At 39.4% G+C, this 21,814-nt stretch overlaps 1 protein-coding gene across 1 annotated transcript in view; it reads right to left on the minus strand.

Moving 5' to 3' along the window:
* Positions 1-12,784, minus strand: part of LOC120990866 (transmembrane channel-like protein 2-A) — a 121,887-nt gene extending 109,103 nt beyond the window's left edge. The window contains exons 1-2 of the mRNA XM_040419749.1: positions 12,739-12,784; positions 7,953-8,003 (exon numbers count right to left, since the gene is read on the minus strand). Of these exons, the coding sequence (XP_040275683.1) occupies positions 7,953-8,003; positions 12,739-12,784 (97 nt within the window). The remainder of the gene's footprint in view (positions 1-7,952; positions 8,004-12,738) is intronic.
* Between the last annotated feature and the right edge of the window lie 9,030 nt (positions 12,785-21,814).

Consider the following 21,814-nt stretch of genomic DNA (forward strand, 5'->3'; position numbering starts at 1 on the left):
GTGCGGCGGGGGCCATAGTTACCCCAAGAAGTACTCTCCTGTCCACCCAAAATGTGGAGACACTGACCTTTGTCAAGATTAATCAGGCGTGGATCAGCCAGGATTCCCACCAATGCCTGATGCATCAGACTAGATCGTCCATGGTGCCACACCAACACTTTGACAAAAGAGACCGGTTTATTCTAGCTACCTGCCTAAGCTACTATTCTGATATTGCCACCCGCCTGATGCCACACATCTGATGCCAAGTGCTCCTTCTTTCACCCACCATCTTCAGCTGGTACTGGTATTGCCACCCACCTCCCCACTCTGTCACTGGGTGACTCTGTGGTCTCCTGATGCTGCTGCCACCTCCACAATATGTTGCTTTGCCACTCTGTGGTCTCCTGATGCTGCTGCCATCTCCACACTATGTCACCTTGCCACTCTGTGGTCTCCTGATGCTGCTGCCACCTCCACACTATGTCACCTTGCCACTCTGTGGTCTTCTGATGATGCTGCTACCTCAACACTATGTCAACTTGCCTCTCTGTGGCCTCCTGATACTGCTGCTGTTGCTGCCACCTCCACACTCTGTAATTATGCCACTCTTTGGCCTCCTGATGATGCTGCTGCCACCTCTACATTCTGTCATTGTGCCACCCTGTGGCCTCCTCCTGATGCTGCTGCCACCTCCACACACTATCATTGTGCCACCATGTGGCCTCCTCATGATGCTGCTGCCACCACCTCCACACTCTGTAATTTTGCCACTCTTTGGCCTCCTGATGATGCTGCTGCCACCTCCACATTCTGTCATTGTGCCACCCTGTGGCCTACTCCTGCTGCTGCCGCCACCTCCACACTTTGTCATTGTGCCAATCTATAGTCTCCTCATGCTGCTGCTGCTGCCACCTCCACACTGTCATTGTGCCACTCTGTGGCCTCCTGATGCTGCTGCCACCTCCACACTGTCATTGTGCCACCCTATGGCCTCCTCCTGATGCTGCTGCCGCCCCCTACACTCTGTTATTGTGCCACTCTGTGGCCTCTTGATGGTGCTGCTCCTTCCACACTGTCATTGTATCACTCTGTGACCTCCTCCTGATGCTGCTGCTGCCGCCACATCCACACTCTGTCGTTGCGCCACTCTGTGGCCTCCTGATGCTGCTGCTGCCACCTCCACACTTTCATTGTGCCACTCTGTGGCCTCCTCCTGATGCTGCTGCCACCTCCAGACTCTGTCATTGGGCCACGCTGTGGTCTCCTCATGCTGCTTCCACCTTAACACTATGTCATAGGGCCACTCTGTGGACTTCTCATGCTGTTCCCACCCTCCCCACTTCATGACTGGGCCACTATTTTGCCTTTTGACCTGGCTGACATCAACATTTATTTGACCCTTCCTCTGATCTGTCAGAAGGAAGGAAAAATGAGACACACAACGGATCCTGTCTATGTAACAGCTGTAAGGCCTGCATGACATGGTCCCTATTTTGCATCAGAATTGGCTTATGATTTGGTAGCCAAAAGCAGGAGTGGGTACAATACACAGAAGACATGCAAATATTCCATTCACGTGTCATCTCTGTTTTGGATACACTCCTGTTTTTTCTGGCTTTAGCAATACTGATGGATTACTGACCAAATGCTGACCGAGTTAAGGCAGATGCTCCACAGACAGGATTCATTTTTTGGGGGTTATTGTTCGGACTGATCAGAGGAAGGGCAAAATAATCAGTGACGTCAACACAAACTTACTGCTGACACCCTCTCCACTCTGTCAGGGGGGCTCTACTTGTATAAGTGTTTAATAGAAAAGGTTCTGTAGACATATGTGGAATCAGCTGCCGACGGTGTAAAAGGAGTGCGCTTCTTCTTGATGCTAACATTGACCTGTAAGGCTGAGTTCACACTTGAGTTATTTGGTCAGTTTTGGCCCTGTAACTGCCCAAATAAGTGAAGTGTGCAGTGATTCTAAGAGCGACGCCTGTCATATTGACTCACAGTATTGTTTCACTACCACAGCAGACTCCCTATGCGTGCTACTGCAAGGCACAGTGTTCTACACCACTATAAAGGCTCTCTGCAGCCAGGAAATAGCCACTTTTTAATGCTATTCGGCTAGAACAAATTCGGATTGAACCAAATTTTTTTTTTTAATTTGTCGAACCGGCCGAATCTATTTTTTTTGTATTTGCTCATCTCTAGTAAATGACAAATATCCCTAATCTAATCAGTTTTTATTTTCTGATTGTAGATTTGTATTTTCTAAACATGATTATGGGGGCAGCCATTTTGCCTGAGCAGTTCTTAACATCATTTAGAGATATGCTTTTACAGCAGCCATCATGGGCTATAGACGCAATGGACAGGAAGGGACCTCATTTACTTCTATGGGAGAATTTTCTAGGTATGTTCTGTGACCTGTGCAGACGTCGGAAGGGAGTAGAGAGGCTGTGATATCACCTTTTAGTGATCCTGTGTTATCTATACAGATCTATATATCATCTATGCAGCTATATAAATATAACAGAATCCACAGCACTCAAAACGTTAGAGCTCAGAGAGCAATTTTATTGACGAACATAAAGCCAATAGTGTCCAGAATCATGTAGTATCAAGTAATTCTTGTATAATTTCGGATGTTTAGGTCAGAGACCTAAAGCCATATGGACCTATATGTGCAAAAAGATTACATAAAAGAAAAAAAGAAAAATTACAGCCAGGTCCATAAATATTGGGACATCGACACCATTCTAACATTTTTGGCTCTATTCACCACCACAATGTATTTTAAATGAAACAAACAAGATGTGCTTTAACTGCAGACTGTCAGCTTTAATTTGAGGGTATTTACATCCAAATCATGTGAACGGTGCAGGAATTACAACAGTTTGCATATGTGCCTCCCACTTGTTAAGGGACCAAAAGTAATGGGACAATTGGATTCTCAGCTGTTCCATGGCCAGGTGTGTGTTATCCCCTCATTATCCCAATTACAATGAGCAGATAAAAGGTCCAGAGTTCATTTCAAGTGTGCTATTTGCATTTGGAATCTGTTGCTGTCAACTCTCAAGATGAGATCCAAAGAGCTGTCACTATCCGTGAAGCAAGACATCATTAGGCTGAAAAAACAAAACAAACCCATCAGAGAGATAGCAAAAACATTAGGCGTGGCCAAAACAACTGTTTGGAACATTCTTAAAAAGAAGAAACGCACCGGTGAGCTCAACAACACCAAAAGACCCGGAAGACCCTGGTGAAGAAAACACCCTTCACAACAGTTGGCCAGATCAAGAACACTCTCCAGGAGGTAGGTATATGTGTGTCAAAGTCAATAATCAAGAGAAGACTTCACCAGAGTGAATACAGATGGTTCACCACAAGATGTAAACCATTGATGAGCCTCAAAAACAGGAAGGCCAGATTAGAGTTTGCCAAACGACATCTAAAAAAGCCTTCACAGTTCTGGAATAACATCCTATGGATAGATGAGACCAAGATCAACTTGTTTCAGAGTGATAGGACGAGAAGAGAAGAGTATGGAGAAGGAAAGGAACTGCTCATGATCCTAAGCATACCACCCCATCATTGAAGCTTGGTGGTGGTAGTGTCATGGCGTGGGCATGTATGGCTGCCAATGGAACTGGTTCTCTTGTATTTATTGATGATGTGACTGCTGACAAAAGCAGCAGGATGAATTCTGAAGTGTTTCGGGCAATCTTATCTGCTTATATTCAGCCAAATGCTTCAGAACCCATTGAACGGCGATTGACAGTGCAGATGGACAATGACCCAAAGCATACTGCAAAAGCAACCAAAGAGTTTTTTAAGGGAAAGAAGTGGAATGTTTTGCAATGGCCAAGTTAATCACCTGAGCTGAATCCGATTGAGCATGCATTTCACTTGCTGAAGACAAAACTGAAGGGAAAATGCCCCAAGAACAAGCAGGAACTGAAGACAGTTGCAGTAGAGGCAAGAGCATCACCAGGGATGAAACCCAGCATCTGGTGATGTCTATGTGTTCCAGGCTTCAGGCTGTAATTGACTGCAAAGAATTTGCAACCAAGTATTAAAAAGTGAAAGTTTGATTTATGATTATTATTTTGTCCCATTACTTTTGGTCCCTTAACAAGTGGGAGGCACATATGCAAACTGTTGTAATTCCTGCACCGTTCACCTGATTTGGATGTCAGTTAAAGCACATCTTGATTGTTTCATTTCAAATCCATTGTGGTGGTGTATAGAGCCAAACATTTTAGAATTGTGTCAATGTCCCAATATTTATGGACCTGACTATATAATCAGTGGATAGAGGAAATAATTAATAAGTTTAGTAAACATCATAGATCATAAAAGGCAATTTAAGTACATATATATAAACATGAGGAATAGACAGAGGATGCCACTAGATTGGGATTCCATGCCTATGAGGATATCTCAGGAGCCTCACACAAGTTGTAAAAATGAACGATTATAATAGATTCTCCATATGACATGGCCCTATTATACATAATTCACAGTCCACTGGATAATGAAATACAGATGTAGCCACAGTGAAAAACAGAGACAGCACACCACTAGGCCTAAACATCTTGCTTCCCTGGCGTTAAAGGGGTTGGGTTGTGCAAGAAGGTTTTTTAGCAGCCTCCCCTCCCCAACAAACACACACACACACACACACACACACACACTTGGCCAGAGTTGTAAAGGAGAGATTAGTTACCTGCTTCCCAGCAGTGACTCCCCACTCCCTCTTCTCCTGGCCTGCGATCCTCCACTGGGCTCCCTCAATGTCAACATCTGCAGCAAATCACTAGCTGCGACGAAGACCAGATCCCCTTGCATCATGTCACCTTGTCATAACATAAGGGGAGCTGGTCACTGCCTCAGCCAGCCCAACGCCCCGTTCTTGCATAACCCCTTTAAGAGTGTAATATTGCAGAACTGCAACTGCAATTCACATATTGGCCAACAGGGGGCATCAGACAAATGGGCAGTGGGCAGTAGTGTTGAGCGCGAATATTCGAATAGCGAATATTAATCGCGAATATCACAACTTCGCGACTTCGCGAATATTACGAATATAGTGCTATATATTCGCTATATCGAATATTCGTCATTTTTTAACATCTGAAAACATGATTCCTCACTGCTTCTTTCTTGTGGGTCAATGAGTCATTGGCCCACAAGCAACTTAAGCAGGAAGGAATCATATTTTCATATGGAAAATAAAATGACGAATATTCAAAAAAACAAATATAAAGCAATATAGGGAATATATTCGTCTTTTTTTTTTTTTAATCTGTACGGTCGTTCGCATAATCCTCCCCGACAAGTGTCCCCATCACCATGGGAAGGCCTGTGGGTTAGAAAATACCATTGGATCTGAGTTTTCCCTGAGATTGTGAAAATTCTGATCCGATGGTATATTCTAACCCACAGGCGTTCCCATGGTGACGGGGACGCTTGTCGAGGAGGAGTATGCGAACAACCGTACAGATTTGAAAAAAAAAGAAGACTATTCTAAATAACGAATATTCGCTATATTGCTATAACTTTGTTTTATAGAATATTCGTCATATTCGTCCTATTTTAAAACTCGAAGTTATAGCAATATAGCAAATATTCGTAAAATACACACATAGACTGCAATTTAGCTAATATAGTGCTATAGTATTTTTTTTTTAATTGTGTACATTTTTTCCAAATCTGAAGATCAGAAGAGACAAAAAAAATTAGACTATAAAAAAAAAAGATTATAGCACTATATTAGCTAAATGGCAGTCTATATCTGTATTTAACAAATATTCGCTCTATGGCTATAACTTCGTTTTTTAGAATATTCGTAATATTCTAAAACAAGAATATATAGCAATACAGCGAATATTCATAAAATGCACATATAGACTACAATTTAGCTAATATAGTGCTATAATCTTTTTTTTTATAGTCTAATTTTTTTGTCTCGTCTGAAGTTCAGATTTGGAAAAAATGAACACTATTAAAAAAAATACCATAGCACTATATTAGCTAAATTGCAGTCTATATGTGTATTTCACGAATATTCGCTATATTGCTATAACTTTGAGTTTTAGAATATGACGAATATTCTAAAAAATTAAGTTATAGCAATATAGCGAATATTCGTTATTTAGAATAGTCAATCTTTTTTTTTCCCAATCAGTACGGTCGTTCGCATACTCCTCCCCGACAAGCGATATACCATCGGATCTGAGTTTTCACGATCTCAGGGAAAACTCAGATCCGATGGTATTTTCTAATCCACAGGCATTCCCATGGTGACGGGGACGCTTGTCGGGGAGGAGTATGCGAACAACTGTACAGATTGGAAAAAGAAGTGCTAATATTCTAAATAGTCAACCAATAGGAAAGTTGCCTTATACAGTTAAAAGAAAATAGCAATACGCCAATAATTAAATCACATATTATTCGCGATAAATAGAATAATGACGAATATTCGATTTTGACAAATATAAGATGAATATTGAATCGAATATTCGCGAAATATCGCGAAATAGAATATGGCACCTCCGCTCATCACTAGTGGGCAGTAGTGTGGGAGCAACGGGGAAAACTAAGAAGTAAAACAAACTTTAGATGTTTATTATTACTAATTAAAATTGGTTTCTTCTTCTAGACTTGAAACATATTCCAGAGAATCTGTACATTGTTTAAGGGTAAGGCTGTCATTAGGGCCATGAAAGTTTGCTTAATTAATATTCACTACATCTCATTCATTCTGTTGGACAATTTTCTGTAGAGTTTGCCAATAGAATGATCGAGGTGCAGTGAATATTACCCTTAAACAATGTAGCCATAATTTGGAAATTGGTTTTAAGTCTACAAAACCAAACAAAATATCACTTTTTCTGTAGATTGGTGGGTTATAAAAAAATGTATGTATTATTATCACTTTGTCATAACAGTGGAGGCTATCTGCATTGGAGACTGTAAAATAATAATTTCTAAATGGAGTCGGAGGAAGGCAGGGGAGTGTGTTCACAGTTCACAACCTGCTAGTATTTATAGTCTCACATCAGAGAAGCAGCGCCAGTATAGTGAGAAACTCACTTACATGCGCCATCTGGTGGCTGAATTGGAATTTTCAGTGCAGACACGCTATCACAGCGTTCTTAATGAAACCATAGCACTGCGATGTCCAGCTAGTGCGCTACAGTGTAGGGATCATGATCCATGTATTATATAAGCATACTACGCTTGAGTACTAGAAAGTGTCCATATCAGTGTAAGAGCCCTTACTTAATGGATGATGCTAACATTAAGTCTAGTTGATAGGTCAAAGTTGGGCAAGGAGGATTAAAAAATCTAAACCTAGCAGTCGAGTTACCTGTGTGCTACAGCACAGGATATGTATGCATCTTGATTAAGAACCTAAGAGTGGCATCTCTGTACTGGAACAGCGCATGTCCATAGGAAATGACGTCAGAGACACGCACAGTCGTTGCTATTAAAGATCTGAGCATATGTAGAAAGGCGCATCGGCAGGTGCAGCTGTAAACACAGAACAGGGACAGATCTTTCCCTTATACCTTAACTCTGTGTAGCTCCAATCCTGGTTTTGGCTCACAATCACTGATGGAAATCACTGACCAAAACACTGACATGTGAATGAGGCTTAATGAGTATGATAATGTGTGACGGAGAGATATTCGGTATACTTAAAGAAGCAGAGGGACAACAATTTCATCAGCAGTGCGCACACCAAATTCTACATCTGTGGTGGTCAACGCTATAGGATTAAAGGTTTATTACGTGCAACTCTATGTTTGTTGTTTACACGCTGAAATGTCCATGTGGCTTGGTTTACGTAGGCGACACAACATAACCTCTGAAAGATTGTATATCACAATATAAATCCAACTATAGTTATGCCCCTGTAAACAAAATAGAACAAATTAACATAATTCCCCAGTCATATTACTTGCCATCACTCTCCGATTCTGTACTGTCTAATTCTGCATCTACATCTATCCCAACTGTAAAACAAGAAAAGAAAAAAATGGAAGATTAGCAAAATATCACACATAAAAAGAAATGATTAAAAATCTGTCTTGGTCATGTGATGGACACACAGGACATTCTCAGAGCTGTGTCTATAAACGAGCAGTTCACCAGCGTGACTATGACTTGGAAGTAAGCAACGGAGGTTTCTACTGAATGGCTGCAGGCAGATATCCTGAAAGTCATGAGGAATTGACACAGAAAGTACTGTATATTGGGAAACTGGATGTAGTTCAGTTTCCCCAGGCGAAATATTGGGCCAATTATCGGGAACAAATGTTGGCACGAACGCTCATTCCCAATAATCAACTGGAGTAAAGATGTTGCCAATTCCCCGATGCTCAGTCAGCCTGTGTAAATGAGCTATGGACACCGTCCAGGCAATTTTTATGGTTGTATTTTGCTCATTTTAGGGATAATTTTTTTTCTTTTTCAATCTGTATTTAATTTCAGCAATTTTTGTGATCCATGCAGTTAAAAATCAGTCTATTTGCAGACTTTCCCTCTTCATTTAAGCCATATTTTTATTAGTTTGATAAGAGTTTAGCTATAGTGAGTGTTTATGAGATTAGAAGATCACAGGATTCACATGAGCCGTCAGTCTGCAAAAAGACTGATTTTTAACTGCATGTATTACAAAAACTGCCCAATTTTTTTAATAAAGACCAAATGAAAAAATTATTTTAGCCCAAAATGAATAAAATGCAGCCATAAAATAATGCCCCAAAGATGTCCATAGCCTTTAACTTTTCGTTACACAAACAATACCCTTTATGTGCTGAAAGTGAAATACTCCTTTAAGCACAAAGTCCAGTTCACTCACTCGTACATGCTATGCATATGACCATTGTGGAGAAGGACCAAAAGTTGGTGTTAACTGACCTTAGAAAATTGTGGTCTATATGGAGCATAATACTTCTATAAAGCAGTCATTCTATATGGTGATGTACATTGTATGGACAAAGCATTGGGACACACTTCTTAAACATTGAATTCTGGTGTTTCATTCAGTGTCATTGCCACAGAAGTATAAAATCCAGTCCGTAGCCATGCAGTCTGTCTTTACAGACATTTGCAAAAGAATGGCTTGTTCTAAAGAGCTCATTGAATTCTAGTGTAGTTCTGGAAAAGAGTGCCAACTACAGCGCCAGTTGTCGGATAGAGTGGTGTAAAGCAAGGCACCACTGGACTCTTGAGAAGTGGCCCCAGTGCACAAAGGAAGGTCCATAAAAGCATGACGTGTGGAAAAACTTGACTGGCCCACATGAAGCCCTCACCTCAAACCTATTGAACACCTTTGGGAAGAACTAGAATGGAGATTGTGAGCCAGGGACTCTTCTCCAACATCAGTGCTCTTCTGGATGTATGGGCAAAAGTTCTCAGAGACACGCTCCAAAATCTTGTAGAAAGCCTTCCCAGAAGAGTGGAAGCTGTTTTAGCTGCAAAGGGGGAACCATCCCATTTTTAATGCCTATGAATTTAGAATTACATGTCATAAAAGCTTCTGTATCTGTAATGTATAGGTGTCCCAATACTTTTGTCCATATAGTGTATGTACTTCTATACAGTGTTCCCTGCTTTTTTTTTTAACACGTAACAGGTATTTCTATAGCCTCCACTCAAGTCACTCTTGAGTAACACTATATGAATCATCTGTTCTCCACCACCAACCCTAACGTATTTCGTTACAGTAGGGGTCTCAGCAGATGGAACCTCATCATGATAACTGTTTTATTACATGTGCTATCATAGATGCACAAAAAAATGCAATTTTGACTATGCATCAACACTCAAATGACTGCTATGGATAACGCTTCAACAGGGAGTACTAAAACCAATACATCAACACTCTTTCAACCATAGGCCTCCAATACTGTAAGCAATATCACTGGATGGTTGGCTGTGAATGGTCATCAGTGGTGAAACTCCAAGTACCAAAGGAAAATCAATAGATCTTTTTAATAAATCTAACTGACCATTAATGCTCCACTCATTCAATATATGGTGCTTAAGCCTAACATATATGTTAGAAATAGACTATAGATCCACAGATATGTGTTATGGACAGTGGTTGTGCCAACTAACATGTTTGGAAATAGCTAGACCTTAAGGCATTATTTACTTTATTATACTCACTTATATAGAGCTGACATTTTTCAGCGCTTTACAGACATTAGCATCAACCTGTCCCCAATGGAGTTCACAATCTAAGGCATTATCCCCCATTATCCCACGGTCCCCTGGTATTCACACTTTAACCCCTATACAGGGATCTGGACTATATTGCAGGGAACCCTTCGGGCCACTAGCTCTTGGAATAATTCTGGTGTAGTTGATAGATGACCCACAGAGGTCAGAGACACTATTGCAGGCACAGACATGATACTTATTCTTAACCAGGCAGAATACAGACAAATCCAAGGCAAACACAGATACAGCCATGAGACAAAACACGGAAAACTGTCAGACAGAACAATCAGGAACCCAGTCTAACAGACTAAAGTAACCAGAAATATGGACTACAGGAACTCATACAGACATAGCAGATACCGGATGTTCAAGATGTCTAGTCGGGAGAAAGCACCAGATGCTCACACTGTCGCTAAGACATACGTAGTTCAGACACTACAGGCAGACAACTCTACAATACAGGACAAAGACAGAATCTAAGCGTATTCAAGTAAAGCATGATACACAACAAGGGCAGGTCACAGAACTCAAGAAACATACCAGAACTGAGAAAGGATACAAGCACATGGGCACAAATTCACACCACAAGTGAGTGAGACAATGACACAAAGAACAGTGGCAACATGAATCACCATTGAACACAACGGCACAAATTCAACCCATAAGAAGTCGGGGCCTTGGCAACAAGTGTAACAATACCCCCTCCCTTACACTCTCTCTTCTTCGATCAGATAAACCCCGTGGTCACCCACTGACAATAGTAACTCAAGGGACATAGCAACCTGCTGAGTTTACTTAATGACAAGAGTAAGCCCACAGTGAATAGGGTCAAATAACCCACTATCTATAGCCTAAATGCCTGAGGTCACTACCAAGACGGTAACCCACAGGGAACCACTGCCAACAAAAGTAGTCCACTGGGTACATGGTTGAAACTAAAGCCACTGTCTGGGGCCCCTTACTAGCTCCATTACCAACATGAACAAGAAGAAGCAATATGCAACACTGTAGGGAGCAGTTCAGACATAATGGAAATAAATGTAGAAATAGCAGGGGTAGCTCACAGTGAAAACACAAATTACAAGCTCCGCACACTTCATGGAAAAATGTACTGTACCTTGGAACAGCCATTGTTTGCCAGGTGTATGGACAATGGCTGTGGAACCACTAACAGGTTTTGCAAGGCACCACAGGCACAGACAAGGCACTAATTTAGGCAGAATACAAACAAATCCAAGGCAAACACAGATAAAGGCATGAAACAAAACCCAGAGCACTGGCAAACAGAACGATCAGGAACCCAGACATACAGACTACAAGAATCAGACATACAGACTACAGGAACTCATGCAGACATCGGGGATACTGGACGACAGTGGTCAAGACACTACAGGTAATGGCAGATAAGCTACAACACAGGACACAGACAGAATCTAAGCAGATTCAAGCAAAGCATGATGCACAACCAGGACAGATCACAGAACTCAAGAAACATACCAGACTGACATAGAACTCAAGAAATATATAGCAGACTTAACAAAACCATTAGACCAGTGGCAACATGAACCTCCTTTGAACACAGCTCACAAATTCAATCCACAAGAAGATGGCGCCTGCACGCACAGTACAATGAAATGTCATTATAACAGTAGACTTCTAGAGATCGGACAAGGAGCATCCTTTTGGTACACGTCTGAGCAGTATGTGTTAGTATACAGTACATTGTTTTCAACTGTTTTGGAAAGTGTAGTTGTCTTTTATATCCAACACAATGTGTTTTCTAGATTTTCCATTATTTTCCAGTATTTAGAAAAAAAGTCAAAACTATATGCAGAATTAGCTGCTAACTCAATGAGTTACAGTCTAAACCCATTTGTGCATCTTCTTTAAGTACATTATACTGGTGATAACTGAATAGACTTATAACTCAGCTGATATGCTATATACAGTGGCTAACAAACCCATAAACTACTGAATACTTAAATGCAGATGTCCAGAGTCATCAAAGTCTGTTTGTTCTATACGTGGTTACTAAACTAGTAAAGCTACTGCGAATTGAAGCTGTAGTATAATTGATATGTAGAGACATAGCTTAACAACAGAAGAAACATGTTGTGGTACATTTTCCTGTGCATGTCTTTAAGAGATAGCAGGAACAAAGCCTGAATTGGAGTAGGACAATGCATCTCCATGCAAAGTCTTATCCTTCTGTTTTTTCCAGGATCACTACCTACTTGTCTTAAAAACATAAAAGATAAGGCACACAATAAAATAATGCATGCAACAGACTCAAAGACTCATATGTAACACATAACTTCTACATTGTTTTACAAATTACTATTGAATTTAGCAAATGTACATTTTCAATTTATTGTTTTAAGGCAAAATAGTATCTATACTTCTAGTATAAACTGAGCAATAACATAATAAATAATTTAATGAAACAAACTATAGAAACTGAAATACTGTAAGGCTTGCAAAAAGACTGTGCTCGTATAATGTGTCTGCTATAGTACATACCTTCATCCAGCAAGATCTCCATTTGACTTTTTACTTTTCTGACCATTTTTATCGTACTCAGAATCCTAATGACAGACAGCAAATGATAAACAGCTACATTAACAGCGCCAAGCATAGTATATGTGTCACATAATCTGACCTAATGTTAAATAATAAACTACAAGCCACACCTTACTCTTGTTCAAAACATGGCAGGACGAGCAATGCGACTATTCAGAACGGCTCAGTTTACCTGCAATACACTTCTTGATGTAAAACACACACAAAAAATAAATGCACTAATAAAAAAAGCTGTGTGGAAAAATAGATAATAGATAGAGAGATGATAAGTAGATAGATAGATAGATAGATAGATAGATAGAAAGATAATAAACATAGAGATGATAAGTAGATAGATAGATAGATAGATAGATAGATAGATAGATAGATAGATAGATAGATATAGATAGGAGATAGATAGATAGATAGATAGATAGATAGATAGATAGATAGATAGATAGATAATAGATAGATAGATAGATAAAAGATAGAGTAGCAAAAAGGCAGCACTCCAAAATCAGTAAAAAATGAAGAAAATGCTTTTATTCACCCATGTGGATACGTAACGTTTCGGATCAACACTAGAGCCTTTCTCAAGCAGTTATACATGTGAACAGATCAGATATATATATATACAAAGTGCATGTGCAATGAATCATGAATCAATATACATAATTAAACATAAAAAACAAAAGTAAAGTGCTAAAAGTGCCATAAAAAGTGCATGGTGCCATAGTACATCATAATGTATTCATACAATTGTGCACATAATTATCATACCCCTATACATAATACAGTGAGTACACCAAATCGCATAATACCATGATTAATATGCATTACAAAACATGATTACACCTGTATACTTCATATGCAAATGATTATTAAATGAATAGATCAAAAGATTAGGCTCACCAGGCGAAATATTGGGCCAATTATCGGGAACAAATGTTGGCACGAACGCTCATTCCCAATAATCAACTGGAGTAAAGATGTTGCCAATTCCCCGATGCTCAGTCAGCCTGTGTAAATGAGCTATGGACACCGTCCAGGCAATTTTTATGGTTGTATTTTGCTCATTTTAGGGATAATTTTTTTTCTTTTTCAATCTGTATTTAATTTCAGCAATTTTTGTGATCCATGCAGTTAAAAATCAGTCTATTTGCAGACTTTCCCTCTTCATTTAAGCCATATTTTTATTAGTTTGATAAGAGTTTAGCTATAGTGAGTGTTTATGAGATTAGAAGATCACAGGATTCACATGAGCCGTCAGTCTGCAAAAAGACTGATTTTTAACTGCATGTATTACAAAAACTGCCCAATTTTTTTAATAAAGACCAAATGAAAAAATTATTTTAGCCCAAAATGAATAAAATGCAGCCATAAAATAATGCCCCAAAGATGTCCATAGCCTTTAACTTTTCGTTACACAAACAATACCCTTTATGTGCTGAAAGTGAAATACTCCTTTAAGCACAAAGTCCAGTTCACTCACTCGTACATGCTATGCATATGACCATTGTGGAGAAGGACCAAAAGTTGGTGTTAACTGACCTTAGAAAATTGTGGTCTATATGGAGCATAATACTTCTATAAAGCAGTCATTCTATATGGTGATGTACATTGTATGGACAAAGCATTGGGACACACTTCTTAAACATTGAATTCTGGTGTTTCATTCAGTGTCATTGCCACAGAAGTATAAAATCCAGTCCGTAGCCATGCAGTCTGTCTTTACAGACATTTGCAAAAGAATGGCTTGTTCTAAAGAGCTCATTGAATTCTAGTGTAGTTCTGGAAAAGAGTGCCAACTACAGCGCCAGTTGTCGGATAGAGTGGTGTAAAGCAAGGCACCACTGGACTCTTGAGAAGTGGCCCCAGTGCACAAAGGAAGGTCCATAAAAGCATGACGTGTGGAAAAACTTGACTGGCCCACATGAAGCCCTCACCTCAAACCTATTGAACACCTTTGGGAAGAACTAGAATGGAGATTGTGAGCCAGGGACTCTTCTCCAACATCAGTGCTCTTCTGGATGTATGGGCAAAAGTTCTCAGAGACACGCTCCAAAATCTTGTAGAAAGCCTTCCCAGAAGAGTGGAAGCTGTTTTAGCTGCAAAGGGGGAACCATCCCATTTTTAATGCCTATGAATTTAGAATTACATGTCATAAAAGCTTCTGTATCTGTAATGTATAGGTGTCCCAATACTTTTGTCCATATAGTGTATGTACTTCTATACAGTGTTCCCTGCTTTTTTTTTTTAACACGTAACAGGTATTTCTATAGCCTCCACTCAAGTCACTCTTGAGTAACACTATATGAATCATCTGTTCTCCACCACCAACCCTAACGTATTTCGTTACAGTAGGGGTCTCAGCAGATGGAACCTCATCATGATAACTGTTTTATTACATGTGCTATCATAGATGCACAAAAAAATGCAATTTTGACTATGCATCAACACTCAAATGACTGCTATGGATAACGCTTCAACAGGGAGTACTAAAACCAATACATCAACACTCTTTCAACCATAGGCCTCCAATACTGTAAGCAATATCACTGGATGGTTGGCTGTGAATGGTCATCAGTGGTGAAACTCCAAGTACCAAAGGAAAATCAATAGATCTTTTTAATAAATCTAACTGACCATTAATGCTCCACTCATTCAATATATGGTGCTTAAGCCTAACATATATGTTAGAAATAGACTATAGATCCACAGATATGTGTTATGGACAGTGGTTGTGCCAACTAACATGTTTGGAAATAGCTAGACCTTAAGGCATTATTTACTTTATTATACTCACTTATATAGAGCTGACATTTTTCAGCGCTTTACAGACATTAGCATCAACCTGTCCCCAATGGAGTTCACAATCTAAGGCATTATCCCCCATTATCCCACGGTCCCCTGGTATTCACACTTTAACCCCTATACAGGGATCTGGACTATATTGCAGGGAACCCTTCGGGCCACTAGCTCTTGGAATAATTCTGGTGTAGTTGATAGATGACCCACAGAGGTCAGAGACACTATTGCAGGCACAGACATGATACTTATTCTTAACCAGGCAGAATACAGACAAATCCAAGGCAAACACAGATACAGCCATGAGACAAAACACGGAAAACTGTCAGACAGAACAATCAGGAACCCAGTCTAACAGACTAAAGTAACCAGAAATATGGACTACAGGAACTCATACAGACATAGCAGATACCGGATGTTCAAGATGTCTAGTCGGGAGAAAGCACCAGATGCTCACACTGTCGCTAAGACATACGTAGTTCAGACACTACAGGCAGACAACTCTACAATACAGGACAAAGACAGAATCTAAGCGTATTCAAGTAAAGCATGATACACAACAAGGGCAGGTCACAGAACTCAAGAAACATACCAGAACTGAGAAAGGATACAAGCACATGGGCACAAATTCACACCACAAGTGAGTGAGACAATGACACAAAGAACAGTGGCAACATGAATCACCATTGAACACAACGGCACAAATTCAACCCATAAGAAGTCGGGGCCTTGGCAACAAGTGTAACAATACCCCCTCCCTTACACTCTCTCTTCTTCGATCAGATAAACCCCGTGGTCACCCACTGACAATAGTAACTCAAGGGACATAGCAACCTGCTGAGTTTACTTAATGACAAGAGTAAGCCCACAGTGAATAGGGTCAAATAACCCACTATCTATAGCCTAAATGCCTGAGGTCACTACCAAGACGGTAACCCACAGGGAACCACTGCCAACAAAAGTAGTCCACTGGGTACATGGTTGAAACTAAAGCCACTGTCTGGGGCCCCTTACTAGCTCCATTACCAACATGAACAAGAAGAAGCAATATGCAACACTGTAGGGAGCAGTTCAGACATAATGGAAATAAATGTAGAAATAGCAGGGGTAGCTCACAGTGAAAACACAAATTACAAGCTCCGCACACTTCATGGAAAAATGTACTGTACCTTGGAACAGCCATTGTTTGCCAGGTGTATGGACAATGGCTGTGGAACCACTAACAGGTTTTGCAAGGCACCACAGGCACAGACAAGGCACTAATTTAGGCAGAATACAAACAAATCCAAGGCAAACACAGATAAAGGCATGAAACAAAACCCAGAGCACTGGCAAACAGAACGATCAGGAACCCAGACATACAGACTACAAGAATCAGACATACAGACTACAGGAACTCATGCAGACATCGGGGATACTGGACGACAGTGGTCAAGACACTACAGGTAATGGCAGATAAGCTACAACACAGGACACAGACAGAATCTAAGCAGATTCAAGCAAAGCATGATGCACAACCAGGACAGATCACAGAACTCAAGAAACATACCAGACTGACATAGAACTCAAGAAATATATAGCAGACTTAACAAAACCATTAGACCAGTGGCAACATGAACCTCCTTTGAACACAGCTCACAAATTCAATCCACAAGAAGATGGCGCCTGCACGCACAGTACAATGAAATGTCATTATAACAGTAGACTTCTAGAGATCGGACAAGGAGCATCCTTTTGGTACACGTCTGAGCAGTATGTGTTAGTATACAGTACATTGTTTTCAACTGTTTTGGAAAGTGTAGTTGTCTTTTATATCCAACACAATGTGTTTTCTAGATTTTCCATTATTTTCCAGTATTTAGAAAAAAAGTCAAAACTATATGCAGAATTAGCTGCTAACTCAATGAGTTACAGTCTAAACCCATTTGTGCATCTTCTTTAAGTACATTATACTGGTGATAACTGAATAGACTTATAACTCAGCTGATATGCTATATACAGTGGCTAACAAACCCATAAACTACTGAATACTTAAATGCAGATGTCCAGAGTCATCAAAGTCTGTTTGTTCTATACGTGGTTACTAAACTAGTAAAGCTACTGCGAATTGAAGCTGTAGTATAATTGATATGTAGAGACATAGCTTAACAACAGAAGAAACATGTTGTGGTACATTTTCCTGTGCATGTCTTTAAGAGATAGCAGGAACAAAGCCTGAATTGGAGTAGGACAATGCATCTCCATGCAAAGTCTTATCCTTCTGTTTTTTCCAGGATCACTACCTACTTGTCTTAAAAACATAAAAGATAAGGCACACAATAAAAAATGCATGCAACAGACTCAAAGACTCATATGTAACACATAACTTCTACATTGTTTTACAAATTACTATTGAATTTAGCAAATGTACATTTTCAATTTATTGTTTTAAGGCAAAATAGTATCTATACTTCTAGTATAAACTGAGCAATAACATAATAAATAATTTAATGAAACAAACTATAGAAACTGAAATACTGTAAGGCTTGCAAAAAGACTGTGCTCGTATAATGTGTCTGCTATAGTACATACCTTCATCCAGCAAGATCTCCATTTGACTTTTTACTTTTCTGACCATTTTTATCGTACTCAGAATCCTAATGACAGACAGCAAATGATAAACAGCTACATTAACAGCGCCAAGCATAGTATATGTGTCACATAATCTGACCTAATGTTAAATAATAAACTACAAGCCACACCTTACTCTTGTTCAAAACATGGCAGGACGAGCAATGCGACTATTCAGAACGGCTCAGTTTACCTGCAATACACTTCTTGATGTAAAACACACACAAAAAATAAATGCACTAATAAAAAAAGCTGTGTGGAAAAATAGATAATAGATAGAGAGATGATAAGTAGATAGATAGATAGATAGATAGATAGAAAGAAAGATAATAAACATAGAGATGATAAGTAGATAGATAGATAGATAGATAGATAGATAGATAGATAGATAGATAGATATAGATAGGAGATAGATAGATAGATAGATAGATAGATAGATAGATAGATAGATAGATAGATAGATAATAGATAGATAGATAGATAGATAGATAGATAAAAGATAGAGTAGCAAAAAGGCAGCACTCCAAAATCAGTAAAAAATGAAGAAAATGCTTTTATTCACCCATGTGGATACGTAACGTTTCGGATCAATACTAGAGCCTTTCTCAAGCAGTTATACATGTGAACAGATCAGATATATATATATACAAAGTGCATGTGCAATGAATCATGAATCAATATACATAATTAAACATAAAAAACAAAAGTAAAGTGCTAAAAGTGCCATAAAAAGTGCATGGTGCCATAGTACATCATAATGTATTCATACAATTGTGCACATAATTATCATACCCCTATACATAATACAGTGAGTACACCAAATCGCATAATACCATGATTAATATGCATTACAAAACATGATTACACCTGTATACTTCATATGCAAATGATTATTAAATGAATAGATCAAAAGATTAGGCTCACCAGGGGACAAACAAAATGTGTGCACGCCGATAACGGCGTTCACCTGGCGCCAATGCGCTTGTCAAGGAAAAATACAGAAGGCGGAGGAAAGCCAAAAGTGTATTGAGCATGTCTGACATGCACTCTGCCACTCTGGACTGTGTGGCAGCCATCTTAGAAAAGGGAAAACAAGAGGGCAAAATGCTCTATAGTATTGAGCTTGTCTGACATGCACACTGCCACTCTGGAATGGGCGCCAGCCATCTTGTAAAAGGGAAAACAAAAGGGTAAAATGTTCTATAGTCAGTAATCACTGACAAGCGCCCTAGATAGATAGATATGAGATAAATAGATATGAGATAGATAGATGATAGATAGATAGATAGATAGATAGATAGATGATAGATAGATAGATAGATATGAGAGAGATAGATAGATAAATAGATAGTTAGATAGATAGATAGATAGATAGATAGATATGAGATAAATAGATAGATATGTGATAGATACATAGATAGATAGATAGATAGATAGATAGATATAAGATAGATAGATAGATAGATAAATGAGATAGATAATAGATAGATAGATATAAGATAGATAGATAGATAGATAGATAGATAGATAAATGAGATAGATAGATATGAGATAGATGAGATAGATAGATAGATAGATAGATAGATAGATAGATATGAGATAGATAGATAGATAGATAGATAGATAGATGAGATAGATAGATAAATGAGAGATAGATATGAGATAGATACATAGATAGATAAATGAGATAGATAGATAGATAGATAGATATAAGATAAATAGATATGAGACAAATAGATAGATAGATGATAGATAGATAGATAGATAGATAGATAGACAGATAGATCATAGACAGAGAGATAGTTGCAGCACTCCAGCGAAAATCCAGTGAACAACAAGTGAAGGTTCTACACCGATATGGGCTAATAAACCGTCCGCTGAAGTGATGCAACTTATTTCATATATTTGTTTTGTAATCTGAGCATAGGGAGAGATGTGGACAGCGCTGATGCGCTAGGGACAGTGTTGCTGAAAACGATTAACAGAAGCATTCAATACCAATAAAATTTTACTTTATTATTCTGGTGCCAGCGTGCCAACCAATGCCACCCAGTCTGTACCCCTTAGGGGGGCCAGGTCTTAATGATGACCATCCTCATCTTTTGCTGGCCTTACTTCTTCCAAATCATCCTACAAAGTCTCCATGTCCTAGAAAAGTCAGTAAGATGCAGAGAGAGGAGGAGCTGGATGTTCCTGATGACATATTCACATCGATATTAGATGATGTGTAAAAGGAGGAAAAGCAGATGTCAGAAGAAGGGCTCCCACCTGTAGGGCAGGAGAGTACTCTGGTTAGAGAAGTGGGTATGCCAGAGCTGATTAATATTCTGTGTTTACTGTTAAATAACCGGCAGGAGATCGCAGTCCAGAACAGCAATAATGTACAGTTGTGTTCAAAATAATAGCAGTTAGACATCACTAACCTGATCAATCACTGTTTTTGGTAGAAATTATATTTCTACATGGCCAATAGTTTACTAGCAGGTGTAGTAGAGTAATAGAAATCCAACAGACCCAACAGTCATGACATGCATGCTGCTGACTCTGTGTAATTGAATCACTAATTGAAAGGGGCATGTTCAAAATAATAGCAGTGTGGAGTTTAATGAGTGAGGTCATTCATTCTTTGAAAAACAGGTGGCAATTATTGCCCTTATTTAAGGAAGGAAGGCAGCAAATGTTGTACAGCATGTTTACAGTGCATTTCTCTCTGAAATTCAGAGGAAAATAGGTTGTTCCAGACATTGTTCAGAAGAACAGCGTACCTTGATTAAAAAGTTGATTGGAGAGGGGAAAACATATAATGAAGTGCAGAAAATGATAGACTGCTCAGCTAAAATGATCGCAAATGCTTTAAAATAGCAACCAAAACCTGAAAGACGTGGAAGAAAGTGAAAAACTACCATTCGAATGGATAGAAGAATAGCCAAAACGGCAAGGACTCAGCCAACAATCAGCTCCAGGAAGATCAAAGAAGGTCTAAAGTTACCTGTAAGTACTGTTACAATTAGAAGACGCCTATGTGAAGCCAAGCTATCTGCAAGAAGCCCCTGCAAATTCCCACTGTTGAAAAAATGACATGTGCTGAAGAGGTTACAATTTGCCAAAGAGCACATTGACTGGCCTAAAGAGACATTTCGAGGACTGATGAAAGTAAGATTGTTCTTTTTGGGTCTAGTGGCTGGAGACAGTTTATCAGATCACCCCCAAACACTGAATTGAAGCCACAGTGCACTGTGAAGACAGTGAAGCATGGTGGCGCAAGCATCATGATATGGGGATGTTTCTTATACTACGGTGTTGGGCCTATTTATCGCATACCAGGGATCATGGATCAGTTTCAATACATCAGAATACTTGAAGAGGTCATGCTGCCTTATGCTGAAGAGGAAATGCCCTTAAAATGGGTGTTCCAACAAGACAATGACCCCAAACACACCAGTAAACGTGCAACATCTTGGTTCCAGACCAACAAGATTGACGTTATGGAGTGGCCAGCCCAATCCCCGGATCTTAATCCAATAGAAAACTTGTGGGGTGACATAAAAAATGCAGTTTCTGAGGCAAAACCAAGAAATAGAGAACTGTGGAATGTATAGTAGATTGGGATGGCTCACCC

This window comes from Bufo bufo, chromosome 2 (assembly GCF_905171765.1).
Source record: "Bufo bufo chromosome 2, aBufBuf1.1, whole genome shotgun sequence".
NCBI lineage: Eukaryota > Metazoa > Chordata > Amphibia > Anura > Bufonidae > Bufo > Bufo bufo.